At 44.7% G+C, this 16,277-nt stretch overlaps 1 protein-coding gene across 1 annotated transcript in view; it reads left to right on the top strand.

Moving 5' to 3' along the window:
- Positions 1–16,277, top strand: part of LOC109870730 (receptor tyrosine-protein kinase erbB-4) — a 532,057-nt gene that overhangs the window by 347,503 nt on the left and 168,277 nt on the right. Inside the window, 2 exon segments of the mRNA XM_031805951.1 lie at positions 2,014–2,145; positions 14,905–14,970. Coding sequence (XP_031661811.1) covers positions 2,014–2,145; positions 14,905–14,970 — 198 coding nt within the window.

Here is a 16,277-nt window from a genome sequence, read left to right as displayed (position 1 = left end):
TTGAGGATTTATTTTATTTTATTTAATACATTGTTGTCATTTGGGGACAATTGAACTGTGGAAATGTATTACTTTTTAACAATAATTCCCACAATTATATTTTTAGGGGGTCTTAATGTTGTGACAACAATCGGATACTGGTCATGTTCTTACCAAGCTTTTACCTCTCTGGTTTTCTTTGTTGTGAACCACATTCCTCCTATCTCAAAGGCCCCATGTGTACCTCATGTTTAAAAACTAGGGAATCTGAATCACTGAGCAGAGCCTGAACACGCAGAGAGTATAATCCATGCTCAAAGAGACAAGTCAACCATGTGCTAAAGCACAAATGCACAGACACACACACACACACACACCACATTGCCTCTCCTCTTGTCCATAAAACACATTGGGGGTCAGGGAAGTCATGCTGAGGTTTTGTGCTGTGTTTGTTTGGTAGTGTTTATATGTCCCTTCCACGGCCCAGTTTGCCTATGAGCAGCGGTTGCTCCTTCCTCCTCTGTGCTGTGAGTGCCACACACACACGCACGCGCGCGCGCGCGCGCACACACACACACACACACACACACACACACACACACACACACACACACACACACACACACACACACACACACACACACACACACATACACATACACACCCGCGCACGCACACACACCCACACACACCCACACACACCCAGACACACACAAACAGACACACACGTACCCTAGCGGAACATCCCTCCCTCCCATCCCTCCCTCCCATCCCTCCGAGCCCTCCCTCCCATCCCTCCCATAGCGTGGCTGAGAATTAATTTCCGTGATGAGTGCCAGGTTCCATCCCTCCCGTAGAGAGAAGCAGAAAACATATTAACACCACCTCCAATCATCTGTGGAGTATGCTTTAATCAGACTGCTACGGGCACTGCTAGGTTACACACACACACACTCTGCTACGGGGCTTCTGCCAGCCATAGGGGTTATGAATACTGCTCATCTGTTTCAACCGTACATCGCTGATCTGCTTGTGGGGAGATAGACTCCCCCATCACACACTGACACACACAATTGTGGAGAGAGAGAAAGCCAGCTCTGTAAATAATGCTAATCTTCTAGCAACAAGCTGGGGTTTTATTTTGTTTTTTATTCGGCTGGAGTCTGGATTAGGTCTGACAAGGACTTTCTTTGAGAATAGTCTATAATAGGTTTGATAAAGACTCCCAGGATGAGAATAATCAGGGCTGCCCTCTGTTAACCAATCAGAGAACACTATTGCACTGTGAGAATGGAAGTTAGTGGGGGTGAAAAGAGGAGACTGGTTGGATCGCCTCCAGCCTCAGTAAACTCTCTGATCTGAGGTGGACAGTATGATCAATATTAGAAGATGGGCTGAATCCCAAATTGCAACCTATTCCCTTTATTGCACTTCTTTTGACCAGGGCCCATAGTGAATAGGTTCCATTTGGGACTCAGGATATAATCTCATCCTCTCCTCCCTCCCCTGATGAAATATGAAATTACAAACGTGTTACTGTTGTTGTCTCTCTCTCGCTCTCTCTCTAGCTGGCTGTGGGTTAAAATCCAGGCTGGATGGATTTGGTATCATGGGGGGGTAACATAGTTATTTCCTATGTTTATGTCTGCTGCGGTGTGTTTGTGTGTCTGTGCGTGCAAGTGTGTGTGTGTGTGTATCTGCGTGGCATGTCTGCGTGTGTCTGTTGGTATGAGGAAGAGGAGAGAGGAAAAACAACAAAACTAGATTATGGTTAATAATAACAGCAATAAGACAAGGATTTGTCTGCCTGACCTTCTAAAAACCTCATCCATCAAATATATCTGGTGGAGGATGGAGGAGTCAGGGCTGAGGTCTCCGTTAGCTGTTTCTCTCATATCTAATGGTGCACACTACACCTCTCTCTGTGTGTGTGTGTGGGTGTGTGTGTGTGTGTGTGTGTGCGCATGCATCTTTTTATTCATGGGTCAGGACTTTGTCCTGATGTGTTTCTCTGTGATTTCTCCTATCCCACAGAGATCCTACAAGGCGGTGTGTATGTCGACCAGAATAAGTTCCTGTGCCATGCAGACACCATCCACTGGCAAGATATCGTCAAGAACGCCCGCGTCAGCCCTCTGGTGGTGCCCACCAATAGCAGTGTTACATGTGAGTAGCTCATCAATGAAAGAGAAGGAAACATCTACTGACTTAAATAAATCTAAATCAAATCAAATGTATTTATATAGCCCTTCGTACATCAGCTGATATCTCAAAGTGCTGTACAGAAACCCAGCCTAAAACCCCAAACAGCAAGCAATGCAGGTGTAGAAGCACGGTGGCTAGGAAAAACTCCCTAGAAACGCCAAAACCTAGGAAGAAACCAAGAGAGGAACCAGGCTATGTGGGGTGGCCAGTCCTCTTCTGGCTGTGCCGGGTGGAGATTATAACAGAACATGGCCAAGATGTTCAAATGTTCATAAATGACCAGCATGGTCGAATAATAATAATAATAATAAGGCAGAACAGTTGAGTCTGGAGCAGCAGCACGGCCAGGTGGACTGGGGACAGCAAGGAGTCATCATGTCAGGTAGTCCTGGGGCATGGTCCTAGGGCTCAGGTCCTCCGAGAGAGAGAAAGAAAGAGAGGAAGAGAGAATTAGAGAGCACATGTGGGGTGGCCAGTCCTCTTCTGGCTGTGCCGGGTGGAGATTATTACAGAACATGGCCAAGATGTTCAAATGTTTATAAATGACCAGCATGGTCCAATAATAATAAGGCAGAACAGTTGAACCTGGAGCAGCAGCACGGCCAGGTGGACTGGGGACAGCAAGGAGTCATCATGTCAGGTAGTCCTGGGGCATGGTCCTAGGGCTCAGGTCCTCCGAGAGAGAGAAAGAAAGAGAGAAAGAGCACTGGAGTAATATGATCACATTTTTTGGTTCTAGTCAGGATTCTAGCAGCTGTATTTAGCACTAACTGAAGTTTATTTAGTGCTTTATCCGGGTAGCCGGAAAATAGAGCATTGCAGTAGTCTCACCTAGAAGTGACAAAAGCATGGATACATTTTTCTGCATCATTTTTGGACAGAAAGTTTCTGATTTTTGCAATGTTACGTAGATGGAAAAAAGCTGTCCTTGAAATGGACTTGATATGTTCTTCAAAAGAGAGATCAGGGTCCAGAGTAACGCCGAGGTCCTTCTCAGTTTTATTTGAGATGACTGTACAACCATTAACATTAATTGACAGATTCAACAGAAGATCGCTGTATATGGCCCAGGAGGCCTGTAAACAGTAGCTATAAAAAGTGATTGAGTAGGCTGCATAGATTTCATGACTAGAAGCTCAAAAGATGAAAACGTCAATTTTTTTTTGTAAATTGAAATTTGCCATCGTAAATGTTAGCAACACCTCCGCCTTTGCTGGATGCATGGGGGATATGGTCACTAGTGTAGCCAGGAGGTGAGGCCTCATTTAACACAGTAAATTCATCAGGCTTAAGCCATGTTTCAGTCAGGCCAATCACATCAAGATTATGATCAGTGATTAGTTCATTGACTATAATTGCCTTTGAAGTAAGGGATCTAACATTAAGTAGCCCTATTTTGAGATGTGATGTATTATGATCTCTTTCAATAATGACAGGAATGGAGGTGGTCTTTATCCTAGTGAGATTGCTACGGCGAACACCGCCATGTTTAGTTTTGCCCAACCTAGGTCGAGGCACATACACGGTCTCAATGGTGATAGCTGAGCTGACTACACTGACTGTGCTAGTGGCAGACTCCACTATGCTGGCAGGCTGGCTAACAGCCTGCTGCCTGGCCTGCACCCTATTTCATTGTGGAGCTAGAAGAGTTAGAGCCCTGTCTATGTTCATAGATAAGATGAGAGCACCCCACCAGCTAGGATGGAGTCCGTCACTCCTCAGCAGGCCAGGCTTGGTCCTGTTTGTGGGTGAGTCCCAGAAAGAGGGCCAATTATCTACAAATTCTATCTTTTGGGAGGGGCAGAAAACAGTTTTCAACCAGCGATTGAGTTGTGAGACTCTGCTGTAGAGCTCATCACTCCCCCTAACTGGGAGGGGGCCAGAGACAATTACTCGATACCGACACATCTTTCTAGCTGATTTACACGCAGAAGCTGTGTTGCGCTTGGTGATCTCTGACTGTTTCATCCTAACATCGTTGGTGCCGACGTGGATAACAATATCTATATACTCTCTACCCTCGCCAGTTTTAGCTTTAGCCAGCACCATCTTCAGATTAGCCTTAACGTCGGTAGCCCTGCCCCCTGGTAAACAGTGTATGATCGCTGGATGATTCATTTTAAGTCTAATACTGCGGGTAATGGAGTCGCCAATGACTAGAGTTTTCAATTTGTCAGAGCTAATGGTGGGAAGCTTCGGTGTCTCAGACCCCGTAACGGGAGGAGTAGAGACCAGAGAAGACTCGGCCTCTGACTCCGACTCGCTGCTTAATGGGGAAAACCGGTTGAAAGTTTCTGTCGGCTGGATGAGCGACACCGGTTGAGCATTCCTACAGCATTTCCTTCCAGAAACCGTGAGAAAGTTGTCCGGCTGCGGGGACTGTGCCAGGGGATTTATAATACTATCTGTACTTACTGGTGGCACAGACGCTGTTTCACCCTTTCCTACACTGAAATTACCCTTGCCTAACGATTGCGTCTGAAGCTGGGCTTGTAGCACAGCTATCCTCGCCGTAAGGCGATCGTTCTCCTGTATATTATGAGTACAGCGACCGCAATTAGAAGGCATCATGTTAATGTTACTACTTAGCTTCGGCTGTTGGAGGTCCTGACGAAACGTGTCCAGATAAAGCGTCTGGAGTGAAAAAGTTGAGGGAAAAAAACTAAAATATAAACGGTAATTAAAAAGTAAAAACCGTGTAGTTGTCAGGTAGCAAAATAGGTTGGCAACAAAACGCTCAGCAACTCGTAAACAAGTCTGCAAGTTGTGACCGGAAATGACGTCACCAATGATCCTGTCTGTCGCCTTTTTACTGGATGGTTTTCACAAGAACAGAAAGAGATCTACAGGGGGGATATACAGCGGAGGATATACAGGGGGGAAATATAGGGGGGATATACAGGGGGGATATACAGCAGAGGATATACAGGGGGGATATACAGCGGAGGATATACAGGGGGGATATACAGCAGAGGATATACAGGGGGGATATACAGGGGGGATATACAGCGGAGGATATACAGGGGGGATATACAGCAGAGATATACAGGGGGGGTAAATAGGGGGGATATACAGCAGAGGATATACAGGGTGGTATAAACAGGGGAATATATAGGGGGGATATACAGGGGGGTATACAGGGGGGATATACAGGGGAGATATACAGGGAGGATATACAGAGGGATATATATAGGGGGGATATACAGGAGGGATATACAGCAGAGGATAAATATGGGGGATATACAGGGGGGATATACAGGGGGATATACAGGGGGATATATAGGGGGATATACAGGGGGGATATACAGGGGGGGATATACAGCATAGGATAAATATGGGGGGATATACAGGGGGGGATATACAGGGGGGATATACAGCGGGGGATATACAGGGGGGATATATAGGGGGGATATACAGGGGGATATACAGGGGGATATACAGGGGGATATACAGCAGAGGATAAATATGGGGGATATACAGGGGGGATATACAGGGGGGGATATACAGCGGAGGATATACTGGGGGGATATACAGGGGGAATATATAGGGGGGATATACAGGGAGGATATACAGGGGGATATACAGCGGAGGATATACAGCGGAGGATATACATGGGGGATATACAGCGGGGGATATACAGGGGGATATACAGCAGAGGATATACAGGGGGATATACAGTGGGGATATACAGGGGGGATATACAGCGGGGGATATATAGGGGGGATATACAGGGGGGATATATAGGGGGGATATACAGCGGAGGATATACATGGGGGATATACAGCGGGGGATATACAGGGGGATATACAGCAGAGGATATACAGGGGGATATACAGTGGGGATATACAGGGGGGATATACAGCGGGGGATATATAGGGGGGATATACAGGGGGGATATATAGGGGGGATATACAGCAGAGGATATACAGGGGGGATATACAGCGGAGGATATACAGGGGGGATATACAGCAGAGGATATACAGGGGGGATATACATGGGGGGATATACAGTGGAGGATATACTGGGGGGATATACAGGGGGAATATATAGGGGGGATATACAGGGAGGATATACGTGGGGATATACAGCAGAGGATATACAGCGGAGGATATACAGCGGAGGATATACATGGGGATATACAGCGGGGGATATACAGGGGGATATACAGCAGAGGATATACAGGGGGATATACAGGGGGGATATACAGCTGAGGATATACAGGGGGGATATACAGGGGGGGATATACAGCGGAGGATATACTGGGGGGATATACAGGGGGAATATATAGGGGGGATATACAGGGAGGATATACGTGGGGATATACAGCAGAGGATATACAGCGGGGGATATACATGGGGGGATATACATGGGGATATACAGCAGAGGATATACAGGGGGATATACAGCAGAGGATATACAGGGGGATATACAGGGGGGATATACAGCGGGGGATATATAGGGGGGATATACAGGGGGGATATACAGCAGAGGATATACAGGGGGGATATACAGCGGAGGATATACAGGGGGGATATACAGGGGGGATATACAGCAGAGGATATACAGGGGGGATATACAGGAGGGATATACAGGGGGGGTATATAGGGGGGATATACAGCAGAGGATATACAGGGTGGGTTATACAGGGGGGATATACAGGGGGGTATACAGCGGAGGATATACAGGGGGGATATACAGGGGAGATATACAGGGAGGATATATAGGGGGATATATAGGGGGGATATACAGGGGGATATACAGTGGGATATATAGGGGGGATATACAGGAGGGATATACAGCAGAGGATAAATATGGGGTATATACAGCGGGGGATATACAGGGGGATATACAGCAGAGGATATACAGGGGGATATACAGGGGGGATATATAGGGGGGATATACAGGGGGGATATACAGCAGAGGATATACATGGGGGATATACAGGGGGATATACAGGGGGGTACAAGGATGGGATATACGAGAGGGATGTACAAGTGGGATATATACAGGAGGGGGGACATACAGGGGGGATATATATGGGGGTCGATATACAGTATAAGTGGAGGATATATGGGGGGATGTACAAGGCGGAGATATACAGGGGGAATATACATGGGGGATGTACAAGGGCGATATATATGGGGGTCGATTTACAGTATAAGTGGAGGATATATGGGGGGATGTACAGGTGGGATATACAGAGGGAGAAATATACAGGCTGGGGATAAAAATAATGGGATATACAGGGGGAGATCTACAGAGGGAGAAATATACAGGCTGGGGATAAAAATAATGGGATATACAGGGGGAGAAATATACAGGCTGGGGATAAAAATAATGGGATATACAGGGGGAGAAATATACAGGCTGGGGATAAAAATAATGGGATATACAGGGGGAGAAATATACAGGCTGGGGATAAAATAATGGGATATACAGGGGGAGATCTACAGAGGGGGGGGGGGGGGGGTTATCCCTGAGGGGCTATACTGGTTGAGTATATTCCCTGGGACATATATGGGGGGATAAATGGGAAGGGTTATATGGGAGTGGATGTATGGGGGGATATGCGGGGGGTATACAGCGGAGAATGTACAGGGGGATATACAGGGAGGGTACAAAGGGCGGGATATACCGGGGGAGATATAAAGGGGGGGGGGGTACAGGAGGGAGGGACATACAGGGGGATATATAAGGGGGATATATGGAAGGGAGATACAAGTGGGAGATATACAGGGGGATATACATGGAGGGTATAAAGGGCGGGATATACCGGGGGAGATATAAAGGGGGGGTACAGGAGGGAGCGACATACAGGGGGATATATAAGGGGGATATATGGAAGGGAGATACAACTGGGAGATATACAGGGGGATATGCCGGGGGAGATATAAAGGGGGGGTACAGGAGGGAGCGACATACAGGGAGATATATAAGGGGGATATATGGAAGGGAGATACAAGTGGGAGATATACAGGGGGATATACAGAGGGGTAAATATACAGTGTGTGGATAAAAAGGGCGGGATATACGGGGATGAAACAGTTGAAGTTGGAAGTTGACATACACCTTAGCCAAATACATTTAAACTCAGTTTTTCACAATTCCTGACATTTAATCCTAGTAAAAATTCCCTTTCTTGGGTCAGTTAGGATCACCACTTTATTTAAAAAATGTGAAATGCCAGAATAATAGTAGAGAGAATGCTTTATTTCAGCTTTTATTTCTTTCATCACATTCCCAGTGGGACAGACGTTTACATACACTCAATTACTATTTGGTAGCATTGCCTTTAAATTGTTTAACTTGGGTCAAACGTTTCAGGGAGCTTTCCACAAGCTTTCTGACGGATGTCTTGAGATGTTGCTTCAATATATCCACATAATTTTCATTCCTCATGATGCCACCTACTTTGTTAAGTGCAGCAGTCCCTCCTGCAGCAAAGCACCCCCACAACATGATGCTGCCACCCCCGTGCTTCATGGTTGGGATGGTGTTATTCGGATTGCAAGCTTCCCCCTTTTTCCTCCAAACATAATGATGGTCATTATGGCCAAACAGTTCTATTTTTGTTTCATCAGACCTGCGGACATTTCTCCAAAAAGTACGATCTTTGTCCCCATGTGCAGTTGCAAACCGTAGTCTGGCTTTTTTATGGCAGTTTTGGAGCAGTGGCTTCATCCTTGCTGAGTGGCCTTTCAGGTTAAGTCGATATTGGACTCGTTTTACTGTGGATATCGATACTTTTGTACCTGTTTCCTCCAGCAACTTCACAAGGTCCTTTGCTGTTGTTCTGGGATTGATTTGCACAAAGCATCTCCTTCCTGAGTGGTATGACGGCTGCGTTGTCCCATTGTGTTTATACTTGCGCACTATTGTTTGTACAGATCAACGTGGTAGGCCTTGAAATACTTCCACAGGTACACCTCCAATTGACTCAAATTATGTCAATTAGCCTATCAGAAGCTTCTATAGCCATGACATCATTTTCTGGAATTTTCTGAGCTGTTTAAAGGCTCAGTCAACTTAGTGTATGTAAACGTCTGACCCACTGGAATTGTGATTCATTGAATTATTAAGTGAAATTATTTGTAAACAATTGTCTGTAAACAATTTTGGGAAAAATTACTTGCCATGCACAAAGTAAATGTCCTAACCGACTTGCCAAAACTATAGTTTGTTAACAAGAAATTTGTGGAGTGGTTGAAAAACTAGTTTTAATGACTCCAACCTAAGTGTATGTAATCTTCCGACTTCAACTTTAGAGAGGGGGGATATACAGGGGGGATATATGGTGGGATATATGGGAAGGGATATATGGGAGGGGTTATACAGGAGGATACGAAGGGGGAAACTGGAGGAGTAATACAGTAGGGATTTCAGGGGGCTGTCACGTTCTGACCTTAGTTCTGTTATTATATCTTTGTTTTAGTATGGTCAGGGGGTGAGTTGGGTGTGTTGTCTATGTTCGTTTTTCTATAATTTGGGATTTCTGTGTTCGGCCTAGTATGGTTCTCAATCAGAGGCAGCTGTCAATCGTTGTCCCTGATTGAGAATCATACTTAGATAGCCTGGTTTCACTTTTGAGTTGTGGGTGTTTATTTTCCGTGTTTGTGTTTGAGCCACACGGGACTGTTTTGTTTGTTTCACGTTGTTGTTTTGTATTTTGTAGTGTTCAGTTTTTCTTATGAAATTATGGACGCTTACGACGCTGCAAATTGGTTCGATCGACGACGAACATTACATGGGCATATACAGGGGGGTATATACATGGGGGGATATATGTAGAGGGGTAAACGGGTGCAATGTATGCAATGTAAATATGGGGGGCATATACAGGGGGGTTATACTGGACGGTGGGATATACAGGGGGGATAAACGGGGGGATATACGAGGTTGATATACGAGGTGGCTATGTGGGGGGATATACAGGGGGAGATCTACAAGTGGGATATATACATATACAGGGAGGAATGCAGGGGCGATATACAAGGGGGATATACAGGAGGGGCGATACAAAAGGGAGATATACAGGAGGGGGGATACAAAAGGGAGATATACAGGGGGATATACAGGGGGGGCGATACAAAAGGGAGATATACAGGGGGATATACAGGGGGGGGGGCGATACAAAAGGGAGATATACAGGGGGATATACAGGAGGGGGGATACAAAAGGGAGATATACAGGGGGATATACAGGGGGGGGGGGGCGATACAAAAGGGAGATATACAGGGGGATATACAAGGGGGGGCGATACAAAAGGGAGATATACAGGAGGGGGCGATACAAAAGGGAGATATACAGGGGGATATACAGGGGGGGGCGATACAAAAGGGAGATATACAGGAGGGGGCGATACAAAAGGGAGATATACAGGAGGGGGGATTCAAAAGGGAGATATACAGGGGGATATACAGGGGGGGGGGGGGGGCGATACAAAAGGGAGATATACAGGGGGATATACAGGAGGGGCGATACAAAAGGGAGATATACAGGGGGATATACAGGAAGGGGGATACAAAAGGGAGATATACAGGGGGATATACAGGAGGGGCGATACAAAAGGGAGATATACAGGGGGATATACAGGAAGGGGGATACAAAAAGGGAGATATACAGGGGGATATACAGGAGGGGCGATACAAAAGGGAGATATACAGGGGGATATACAGGAAGGGGGATACAAAAGGGAGATATACAGGGGGATATACAGGAGGGGCGATACAAAAGGGAGATATACAGGGGGATATACAGGAGGAGCGATACAAAAGGGAGATATACAGGGGGATATACAGGAAGGGGGATACAAAAGGGAGATATACAGGGGGATATACAGGAGGGGCGATACAAAAGGGAGATATACAGGGGGATATACAGGAGGAGCGATACAAAAGGGAGATATACAGGGGGATATACAGGAGGGGCGATACAAAAGGGAGATATACAGGGGGATATACAGGAGGAGCGATACAAAAGGGAGATATACAGGGGGATATACAGGGGGGGGGGGGGCGATACAAAAGGGAGATATACAGGGGGATATACAGGAGGGGCGATACAAAAGGGAGATATACAGGGGGATATACAGGAAGGGGGATACAAAAGGGAGATATACAGGGGGATATACAGGAGGGGCGATACAAAAGGGAGATATACAGGGGGATATACAGGAAGGGGGATACAAAAAGGGAGATATACAGGGGGATATACAGGAGGGGCGATACAAAAGGGAGATATACAGGGGGATATACAGGAAGGGGGATACAAAAGGGAGATATACAGGGGGATATACAGGAGGGGCGATACAAAAGGGAGATATACAGGGGATATACAGGAGGAGCGATACAAAAGGGAGATATACAGGGGGATATACAGGAGGGGCGATACAAAAGGGAGATATACAGGGGGATATACAGGAGGAGCGATACAAAAGGGAGATATACAGGGGGATATACAGGAGGGGCGATACAAAAGGGAGATATACAGGGGGATATACAGGAAGGGGGATACAAAAGGGAGATATACAGGGGGATATACAGGAGGGGCGATACAAAAGGGAGATATACATGGGGATATACAGGAAGGGGGATACAAAAGGGAGATATACAGGGGGATATACAGGAGGGGCGATACAAAAGGGAGATATACAGGGGGATATACAGGAAGGGGGATACAAAAGGGAGATATACAGGGGGATATACAGGAAGGGGGATATACGGATGGATATATGAGGGGGATATACGGGGGGATATGCAACTGGGAGATATACGGGGGAATACAGGGCGGGATATACGGGGTGATATATAGAGAGGGGGGATATACAAGGGGGATATAGAGGGGGGTATACTGGAGGGGCTATACACGGGGGATACACATGAGGGGAATATACCAGGAGGATATATGGGAAGGGTTATACGGAAGAGGATATAGAGGGGGATATGCGGGAGCTATACGGGGGGTGTACAGAGGGGTATATATGGGGGTGGGGGGGGTTGCTATACAGGAGGGGCATATACAGGTGAATGCTGATGGGTTTTTCATGCACAACAATTTCCTGTGTGTATCAGAATGGTGCCCCACCCCTTAGGACATCAGGTCAACTTGACAGAACTGTGGGAAGCATTGCAGTCAGCATTGGTCATTTTCCCTGTGCATAGCCGCGGTAGTAGTTTGTGGTTGGGTTGTGTCACTGTGCTGCGATTCTTTATCCGCCGTCTGAAGACGTCTGTATTGGTCGGCTAATACACAACTAGTTAAGGCCAAGAGCACTAACAAAATGCGTTAGAGTGTTTACCAGTATTTGTATATTGAGTCTGATAATTATCTATCCAAAACAGAAAAAGTTCATCTGATAATACGTGTGGATTATAAAAATACTTGCTTGATATATGTTTTCCAGTTTCTTGAAATACTTTGCAAATGCAAACTATGTCAAAACTGAAATTGTCATCCTGGTCCCCCTTGGGAATCAAACTCACAACCCTAACATTGTACTCAATTACTGTATTGGTCGTTGTTTTTCCTCATGGTGATGGAAAGTCTACAGGTACAAACCTAGATTACCAGCCTATGTACAATGCAGTCATGTACAGTACATTTAACATGAAGTGGTTTGTAAGGATGGTAAATTAATACTGCACAAAAAGTGGATGTTTTCCATGTTATTTGATCAAGAAATGTAATTTGATGTAAATGTTTTGTGTCTTTGCCCATAACTTTGCACCTTTCGATGTAAATGTTTGAGAACAGGGTTTTTGTTCTTTCTGCATCCCATTAGAATTGAAATAACAGAGAAAGGGTCACGGCATCAACTCTTACAATTCCAACTATTAAATCCTGTAAAATACTGTTCTTAATTATACAACTACCTTTCTTGCCAAAGAGGAGTTGCTGAAAATATGTTTTTGCCCGCGTTATAGACGTCTATATCGGTCCGCAAATACTAGTAAAGGCCCAGTGCACTACTTTTGTGAAAACATTTTTATTTTTTATTATAATACATATTTCTGATTTTTCACTTGATTTTTTGCTAGAGAGCATTTGGATGAGGTGAAAGGGAGATTATCAGTGGTCTTGTATGTCTTCCATTTCCTAATAATTGCTCCCACAGTTGATTTCTTCAAACCAACCTGCTTACCTATTGCAGATTCAGTCTTCCCAGCCTGGTGCAGGTCTACAATCTTGTTTCTGGTGTCTTTTGACAGCTCTTCGGTCTTGGCCATTGTCTGGAGTGACTGTTCGAGGTTGTGGACAGGTGTCTTTAATAAAAAATAAAAAAATGTACCTTTATTTTACTAGGCAAGTCAGTTAAGAACAAATTCTTATTTTCAATGACGGCCTAGGAACAGTGGGTTGTTCAGGGGCAGAATGACAGATTTGTAGCTTATCAGCTCGGGATTTGAACTTGCAACCTTTCAGTTACTAGTCCAACGCTCTAACCACTAGGCTACCCTACCGCCCCTTGATATATACTGATAACAAGTTCAAACGGGTGCCATTAATACAGGTAACGAATGGAGGACAGGAAAGAAGAAGTTACAGGTCTGTGAGAGCCAGAAATCTTGCTTGTGTGTAGGTGACCAAATACTTATTTTCCACCATAATTTGCAAATAAATTCATAAAAAATCCTAAAATGTGATTTTCTGGATTTTTTTTCTCATTTTGTCTTTCATAGTTGAATTGTACCTATGCTGAAAATTACAGGCCTCTCTCATCTTTAAGTGGGAGAACTTGCACAATTGGTGGCTGACTAAATACTTTTTTGCCCCACTGTACATATGTTATCGTTGTCCCCATCTCCCAAGCTTACCCAATTATCATATAAGTAGGGAGCGAGGGAGCAAGGACGTGAGGGAGGGAAGGAAGGGTAGCAAAGGGCAGGTGATGGAAAGTCAGAGAGTGTCATGGATAGATGGAGATAGGGAGGGATGAGAGAGGGAGAGTGGAAGGGATGGGAGAGGATGTAGATAGAAATGTCAGAGAGAAAGTGTCAGGCTTCAATGTAATTGCTCTTAACTGAACTGGAACACACAACTCCAGCACTCATCCTGCCTCACACTGCAATTACCAGGCAGTCAATGAAGCCCTCTAAAACACAGCTAACACTGATATAACAGCAGAGTGTCTAGCTAGGTGCTACTGCTGCTGTCTCTCTCCACTGCAGCAGTCGTTAATGAGAGAACACTCTGTAATTCATTAAAGGTAGACTCAGCTTCTCCACTGTTTTGATCCCATCGCTACCACGCTGAAGCAGCGTGTAGCGAACCCGTGCACAAGTGCAGATACTGTGTGTGACTGTGTGAGAGCGAAGTCTTACATCTCGCTCATCTCGATATCTCTGGTGCTACTCGTGGCAGCGTCAAATCGTCTACCATTAAGGAAACAAAACAGTAGAGTACATTGTGTCACTCTGTTGCAATCTTCATAGCCATATCAGATATTACCTGGTGCTTGGTAAAGAATCTAGTAAGATGATAGTGATTACGATGATTATAGCATATCTAACATTCTCTCTCTCTGCAAACAACTCTTGTTTTAGGTCAAATGTTTTTACCCATCTCGAAGGACCATGTACAAAAGAGACTCACGTTGGGTTTTGAAAAATGCCCGTCATTACCAGGTTCTTGGTAGAGAAGTGTGTTAAATTGGTGGTGTTTTTGTATCATGGATGTGTGCGTACTTGGTGTAACAGTATACGTTTATGTTCTTGTCCACAGGCCAGAAGTGTCACAAATCCTGTAACGGTCGCTGTTGGGGCCCCAAGGAGGACCAGTGTCAAAGCTGTGAGTTTCCTATAGTCAGTCAGTCTCTCTCTCTCTCTTCAATTCAAAGGGCTTTATTGGCGTGGGAAACGTGTGCTTACATTGCCAAAGCAAGTGAAATAGATCATGAACAAATTGAAACAATATAAAATGAACAGTAAACATTACACTCACAGAAGTTCCAAAGGAACTACTATGTCTATATACAGTGTTGTAATGATGTGCAAATAGTTCAATTACAAAAGAGAAAATAAATAGACATAAATGTGGGTTGTATTTAGAAACGGTGTTTGTTCTTCACTGGTTGACCTTTTCTTGTGACAACAGGTCACACATCTTGCTGCTGTGATGGCACACTGGTATTTCACCCAATAGATATTTGGGAGTTTATCACAATTGAATTTGTTTTAGAATTATTTGTGGGTCTCTGTAATCTGAGGGAAATATGTGTCTCTAATATGGTCATACATTTGGCAGGAGGTTAGGAAGCGCAGCTCAGTTTCTAACTAATTTTTCACATAGCCAGTCTTCCCTTGAGAGCCAGGCCTCTCTCAATAGTATGGCTATGATCACTGAGTCTGTACATAGTCAAAGTTTTCCTTCATGTTGGGTCAGTCACAGTGGTCAGGTATTCTGCCACTATGTACTCTCTTTTTAGAGCCAAATAGCATTCTAGTTTACTCCGTTTTTTTGTTAATTCTTTCCAATGTGTCAAGTAATGATGTTTTTGTTTTCTCATGATATCCTTTTAGGTGGTTGTAGAAGCTTTTTTGAAATCAGTAACGCATGAGAAGACCTTGTCTTTGTTTTGGTGTGTTTGTCATTTAGGGTGTGCAGGGTGCAAACGTCGGTAGTACAATAATAATATTTGACATTTGCTCAGTTCATTTCTTTCACTGAGGAAATGTTAGAGTCTGCTTTAATGATAATGCAGAGGATTTTCCCAACATTGCTGTTTATGCATATCCCACAATTGTTATTGGGGTCAAATTTGTCTCTCTCTCTCTCCCTCTCTCTGTCTCTCTCTCTCTCTCAATTCAATTCAAGGGCTTTATTGGCATGGGAAACGAAACATATGAAACAAGTGAAGAAGATAATAAACAAAAGTGAAATAAACAATAGAAATGAACAGTAAACATTACACTCACAGAAGTTCCAAAAGAATAATGACATTTAAAATGTCATACAGTGTTGTAACGATGTGCAAAAAGTTAAAAATAAATGAACATAAATTTGGGCAATCTCTCTGTCCGTGTATCTGTGTCTCTGTGTCTCTCTCTCTCTGTCACTCTCTCTCTCTATCTCTCCTCTCTCTCTCTCTCTCTCTC

This window comes from Oncorhynchus kisutch, linkage group LG26, assembly GCF_002021735.2.
Source record: "Oncorhynchus kisutch isolate 150728-3 linkage group LG26, Okis_V2, whole genome shotgun sequence".
In the NCBI taxonomy this organism is placed as follows: domain Eukaryota; kingdom Metazoa; phylum Chordata; class Actinopteri; order Salmoniformes; family Salmonidae; genus Oncorhynchus; species Oncorhynchus kisutch.
Note: the sequence above shows the minus strand (reverse complement) of the source record. Positions and strands in the feature narration are given on the sequence as shown.